This window comes from Oryzias melastigma, linkage group LG14 (genome assembly GCF_002922805.2).
Source record: "Oryzias melastigma strain HK-1 linkage group LG14, ASM292280v2, whole genome shotgun sequence".
In the NCBI taxonomy this organism is placed as follows: Eukaryota; Metazoa; Chordata; class Actinopteri; order Beloniformes; family Adrianichthyidae; genus Oryzias; species Oryzias melastigma.
In genome coordinates this window covers 2,743,451-2,750,133 of record NC_050525.1, presented here as the reverse complement: position 1 = coordinate 2,750,133, position 6,683 = coordinate 2,743,451, and the positions used below count along the sequence as shown (strand labels likewise).

The following is a 6,683-nucleotide window of genomic DNA, read 5'->3' as shown; positions in this document are numbered from 1 at the left end:
GCTGCTGGCGCTGTCTCACCCACATGACGTCAACGCGTCACGTGACCCGAATCGAGCCGTTTCTGAAGCAGGGCGAAATGCGAGTGTGGTTTGTCGTTGATTTTGAAAATTTTACAAAAACCTGCATTTGTCAACGGTAATTATTTGTTATTTTTGATACATTAGAACATATGGAATAAGTTGATACTTATTTTAGCTTTGTCCCAGCCCTTTACTAGTTCTTTAAGAAGAAGGTTTCTTTTAAATCTGGAATGATAGCATAAATTTCACCTGCTAGGCATCACTTCTATTTAAACCTTATAACACCGGAGCTATCGCTGGCAACCGCAAATAACACGTGCTCTTTGAACTACTATAACTTTTCAACTGTTAACACACTTAATGTGAATCCAACAGATTCAGAAGCAGAGAGAAGCAGCGGAGAGTCAGGCTACAGAATCCACTGGATTCAAAATAGGTTTGTAACAGTCGAAGAGTTGCTGTAGTCTGAAGAACACCACCACTGGAGCTGAAGCTCTGGTGATAAAGGGGTAAACTTCTGGAGTGTGAAAAGCACATGTCGCTCTTTGGAGGAGTTTTGATTTGATTGAATGCAGTAATCCACAGATTCAGACATTCTCTGTCACCAACAAAACTCACTTCTCCTTAAAGATCTCCTTTTCATGCTCTGTCCAAACATTCATGAACTGCCGGGCTTTGTACACCTTCATTGGGTCATCCATCAGGCCGTTCATGTTGATGAACTTCACCCTCCTCTGCTCCGAGTCGTACATCATAGGAGGAATGACTGACAGCTGTCTCATCTGTTTCTCGTTGTTCTGTGGACCACAGAGCTTAAGAGTTAGCAGGCAGCAGTCTCATTTCATCCCACACATTCACTTCAGCAAATTATGATTTATCCTTTAAAGATTGTGTGTTTTTGAAAAGTTTGTCATTTACCATTTTAAATATGTTCATTAGCAAAACTATTCTTTTAAAATACCCCAAATATAAAACAGTTTTATACAGTTTTGTAGCATATTCTGGATGAAACAATGAAGAAATTTGGGAGAAACCTCAATAATAACCATAGATGTTGACAAAGCCCTTTTATCCAGTTGTGCAGATATGATGCTAATGCACTCTTAGTTTTTCTGACAGTTGCAGCATTGCTCTATTAGCTTTCAGATGCATTTATTACAAAGAAATAATCACTTGAATCCATCCCATTTACTGGACAAATACAGATGCTGCATAAACACTAACCTCTTGCTCAGAGAGACCATCTATGATTTCAGAAATTTCATGCTCGCTTCTTGCAATTGTTGCAGACAGACCTGTTCCTCTTTGGCCAACTCTGCATGGAAAAATAAGAGAAAAAAACAATTTATTTGATTAAATACACTCAAGTTTAAATGCAATGCAAAGACTAAAATAATATTTTCCCTAGATTTTTATCTTCTTCTTTTATGTCTATCAACAAAATTAACCAGTTCAGCAGCAAACTTTTATATGCTACATTTGAAATGTTTTTTCTCCAAAAAGTGAAAAATCATTTGGAAATGTATGTTTTCTAAACAGAATGAGTTGGCCCTGGAGTCTAACAATGTAGGTTCAACTTCAAACTGTTCGTTCTTCCCTCAAAGATAGAATTGGTTTGATTTCAATCGACAAATTCAGATTCCATTCAACATTTTTATTTTTCAAATTTCCACTTAAAACCAAATGTTAAGCACATCATCTCTTACTACCTTCAAAAAGTTTGGAGTCAAACACTCAAACTGTTAAGGTCTCTGAAATGTTACATCTCACATACGGATCGAGCCTCAAAACAGCAATGCTTATTCTCAGAGTTTAATCATTCATTCATTCATTCATTCATCTTCTTAACCGCCTGTCCCTTTCAGGGTCACATGCTGCTGCAGCCTAACCCGGCTACTGATGGGTGAAGGCAGGATACACCTGGACAGGTCTCCAGTCTGTCACAGGGCCACAACCACACACCTGTACACATGTAGGGACAACTTAGAGTCACCAATGAACCTATGAAGCATGTTTATGGACGGTGGGAAGAAGCCGGAGAAAACCCACGCATACACAGAGAGAAACATGCAAACTAATTTCTAATGTCTAATTTCACACAGTGATGTTTGTTTGGAGTAGAATACTTTGTGGAAGAAACCAAATCAGAACAAAAAGAGAGTGGGCAAACATTTGACAGAATTCAAAAACTACATTTAAACAGTAAGCTGCAAGCATTTCTCATTACTGGATGTCACTTTATTTTGGGTGCAACTTCTTTATTTCGATAAAATGATTCAATGCAGACCTCACTGTAAACTAACAGTAATTCTTTTTCCACAACACTTTAATTTCACCCTTCCAAACCAGAGCGGGACGATGTACTAAGAGTAAAAGAAGAAAAAGGGATTTCTTTGTTGTTTTTCTGTTTTGCAATGGTAAAGCACTGGGCTGGTTAGGAGGGTTACCGCTGGAAGCGTTCCTGCTGTTCCCTCTGCTTGCGGATTTCTGGGAACTGTCTTTCGTAATATTCCCGCGTTCTGCTCTCCTTGGCTTTGCGTCTGGGATTGTTCTCCATGCGCTCCACCTTCTTCTCCCATGCTTCCATCAGCTGGTCATAGCGCTGGCAGATCTTCTGCTCCTGCGAGCAAAAACAAATAAATAGACAACCGGATCAGGGCTCGCCGTCACTGAATACCCAAACCCGACTGACCTTGCAGCATTACAACCCAGCAAAAGTTCTACAACAAAGATGGTTGTGACTGTCCTTCATTTAAAACTACAACTCCTCAACAAAGAATAGAAATAAATTGCATTAAACCACGCTGATACAATGATTTCCTAAAGTATCTTCTTTAAATTGGCATCCCAGTCATCTTTTGATCCACTGTACTTTCAAAGTGTTCCAGTGGTTTTCAATTATGATGATGCCCTTTTAGCCAAAATCTAGAAACAAGTGTTGTTTCCTAGGACATAGTTTCTGCAGAGCAGCAGGAGTTCATTAGAAATTCACCTCTGAGTTGTGGGTGGGACTGTTGGTGTGGAGCAAACCCACCCCCCCTTCCCATCATCCATCTGTTTATGCACTGTCCCGCCAGCTTACAGGCCCTCACACATTACCAGTGAAACTAATCAGCGATCAATATCGTTTCTTTCCAGCCTTCCAGTTTAGATCCAGATTTCAGCTCAGACCAGGAAAACAAAGACGGTCATGGATCTATTTGTCTACAATCAGAATGGATCGGAGCAGGACGCTTGTGGGCCCACCCAGTGAATTTCTACGTCACAAATAAAATCTTTTCCAAACAGCATTTTTGTCTGCTCCTGATTCACACCGATTTGAATAAAAAACTAAAATACTCAGAAACAGTTTTGATCTTAATTTTTTCTTATACATTTCCTCCATCAACAAAATATCCGACAAGGAAATTTTGAAAATACAATTTTCATCAGAGTATGTCATTAAAGAGTTTCTCATATTTTACCTAAAAAAAATTGTTTATGGAACCAACTTTTTCACTTTGGTAGGGGAGCCCGCTATGATGAGTTTACAGAAAACTGTAGTGTGTTCTTGTTGGAGGATCACACAAAAAACATGGGCGGATGATGAAACAGAAATAAATTTCACTTGACTGTACAAAATGTTACTATAAGAGAGTGAGTGAAGAGCTTAGACTCTATCAGACCTGGGCAACAATTCAAACAGCTAACATGAGAAAGCTAAAACTGATTTGGGTGTGGCATAGACATCATTATTCACTGGAGAAAGCGAGGTGTTGACGTCGTCCATAGAAAAGGCCTAACCTCCGACCATCACAAAATCAGTCCAAAGCCATCACCCTGGCTTCTTATACGCTGCTGCCATTTTGAAACAGTTAACAGTGATTGGATTTAGCCAGTCTGAGTCACATTTTTAGGGAAACTACAGTCGGCAGTCATGACTGAGCTTGTTGTCTTACTTTTACTGAGACATCTGATTGGTCAGTTTATAACTTGAATAACTTGCGATAAAGAAGTATCTTTAAAAAAATAGGATTAGACAGAAGATCCTAAGAAGAAAGCATCAGAGCAAGAATGGTTATTCTGACAAATAAACTGACTGAGAAATAACTGTCTATTTCTCAAGGGAAGTCTACGGGATTTTGGCCATTCTGGGACCAGCTGGTACTTCCTATTTGGAACACAAGACGGGAGTGTTGATATGTCCAGTAAATATAGAGTCAATGGTGTGCAGCGGTTTATGGCAGTGAGTGGAGAACAGCTCGATGCCATGCTGTGTACGATAAGTGTCGAGTCTGTTGTTGACTCTTCCAGCTTACAAATCAGACACAAAGACAACCTGCTTATTTTATCAGAGCCGTCGTTTTTGTTTTTTTCAAGAAAAGAATCAGCACAGAGTTGAAAGAGTTAAAATGTTTATAAAAAGCACTTCCAAGACAACAAGACAGCCTCATTTCCGGCCTCTGCAGCAAGGAAAAAACATTTCATCTTCCTGCTGGAGCGAGTCCATGTGCTCTCTGCCAGAGTCCACCGTGTTCTGCAGGACTCAGATAAAGTTAAACTCACTGAGCTGCAGAGACACAGAAAGCCAAGTCTTACAACATCAAGTGATTCAGCAATATTGGAATAGATGATAATAGAAGCTGTAGATTTCTCAGAACTCTTTGATGCAGCAATATTTATTATTCTGCTGGTCACAAAAAGGTAACGGTTCAGACAAACAGGGGGTAACCAGGGTGTTTCCTCTTCTGAAAATAAACAGACTGCAATATTTTACAACTTACACAATCTTGAGAAAAATGTGCTTTCCTTCTATATTTTGTGAGTTTTTCTTTCTTCGTTAGGAATCCCTTTGATATAACATGGGGTCAGTCAGGCTACAGAATAGTAGTAGCTTCTCAAATTGTTATGAATCAGGAGCAGACAAAAAGATCATATTTTTGACATAAATGTAACTACTAGATGCCATAGTCTCCCAGCTCCGCCCCATTCTGCTGCATGCACTCACAGACAAACAGATCCATGAATGTCCTATTTCCTCGTCTGAGCTGAAATCTAGATCTAAACTGTGCGACTGAATAGCTCTGATATTGATCACCATTTTTGTTGCACCGTCAATGTTAGGTTGGGTGTGAGGGCCTGTAAGCTAGTGGGAGAGAGTGTAAACAGATGGATGATGGGAAGTGGGGAAGTCTATCTCCTCGCGCCAGTAGTCCCGCCCACAACTCAGAGGTGAATTTCTACTGAACTCCTGCAGGTCTGAAGAAACCGTCTTAAATTTTTTTTTTAATTCATTTCCTCATTGTAATTGAAAAAAAGTACTTGGAACATTTTGAAAATAAATCAAAAGATGATCAGAGTGGACTTCAAAGTAAGAACGGGAAATAAGTTTTGTTTCACAAAAAATTTGCAGAGAAAAGGATTTGCTCAAGGGTTTGCATCATCATCATCAGTTATTTCAATTATTAAAAATATCTAGTATTTTGAATACTATATATTTTCTTAGTAATTAAAATACAGTATAATCAAATATTATAGCATTTTTAAGTTGTTTTTAATGGGACACTTACCCTTTGTTTACGTGCATGATTCCTTCTCTTAAAAAATAAAATCAGCTTTTTTCTCATGACCTGGTTTCTGTAAAAAACAACAGTAGTAGATTAGAGAACTGAATTCTTACAATATGCACTGTTGTGGATTTTTACTGCAATTTCTCAAAAAAATTATTTATTTTCACCAGCATTTAAAAAGATTTAAACCCTGATTTTCCCTCACTGCACAAAGAAAGAGAGTGTGGAGCAAAATACTGGGAACTCTTTTGTTTACACAACATGGTGGCAGTGGGGAGAAACAGCCGGAGCGCTGACCCTGAGACAGCAACCTTTATGCAGGTTCACACAAAACTGGTCTCTGTCCTGATAAAAGGTGAAGCCAGATGGGCTGCTCCCGAGGTTCACGCTGATAAAAGCTTTGACCCCGATGGCACAGCCTTCAACCCTTGGTACAACTTACCCTACAGTCACGTAATGCAGACAAACACATTCTCACTTCCTCCCTTAATCATTGTGCTTGGTGTCAACAAGGCAACTTAGTCCGGTGACAGAGCAATCAGATTAGACAGAATTATCAGCCAGCTTTATGTGGACTGAGGTCAGAGTCACCTGGAGCCCTGTGATGAGCTCTGAGGCTGCAGCAGTCAAACAACTTTATGAAATAGTGAAGCAAATATCCACACTTACGTCTTGATGTTGTCATGATACACTTTTGTGTCGGATGGTTGGTTATACAGTGGCTGAAAAAAAGAAAAATAGATTGAAGAAAAAAAATCAGCCCAAGGAAACTATTTTGTTTAATCTTTATCATCTTTTTAAGCACAAATGACGTACCAGTTCAACTTTGGGACCAAGGTTTACCAAAACTTTATGGGCCTCTTCTGCTTTTTTCTAAGGAGAGAAGATTGAATTGTGAACACCTAACAAAACAACAACAAAATCTGAACCAGTTAAGTCATTTAAAAAAATATTTTAACCAAAAATAGAATTACCAATGTGTATTGGTGAGTATTTTAGAAGAGTTCCTATATGGTCATGTCAGGATGAATGAATGAATGAATGAATGAATGAAATGGTTTATTTCAAGCAATCAGGTCATAATACATACATAACATATCACTTAATAAATCA

The 6,683-nt window shown here is 38.8% G+C and overlaps 1 protein-coding gene across 2 annotated transcripts in view; it reads right to left on the bottom strand.

Moving 5' to 3' along the window:
• ncor1 (nuclear receptor corepressor 1) overlaps nucleotides 1–6,683 on the bottom strand; it is a gene marked incomplete in the record, with an annotated part of 125,602 nt that overhangs the window by 57,015 nt on the left and 61,904 nt on the right. For both annotated transcript variants that reach the window (XM_024264937.2, XM_024264945.2), the window contains 6 exon segments: nucleotides 640–818; nucleotides 1,246–1,336; nucleotides 2,469–2,641; nucleotides 5,571–5,637; nucleotides 6,240–6,292; nucleotides 6,387–6,443. In XM_024264937.2, the coding sequence (XP_024120705.1) occupies nucleotides 640–818; nucleotides 1,246–1,336; nucleotides 2,469–2,641; nucleotides 5,571–5,637; nucleotides 6,240–6,292; nucleotides 6,387–6,443 (620 nt within the window).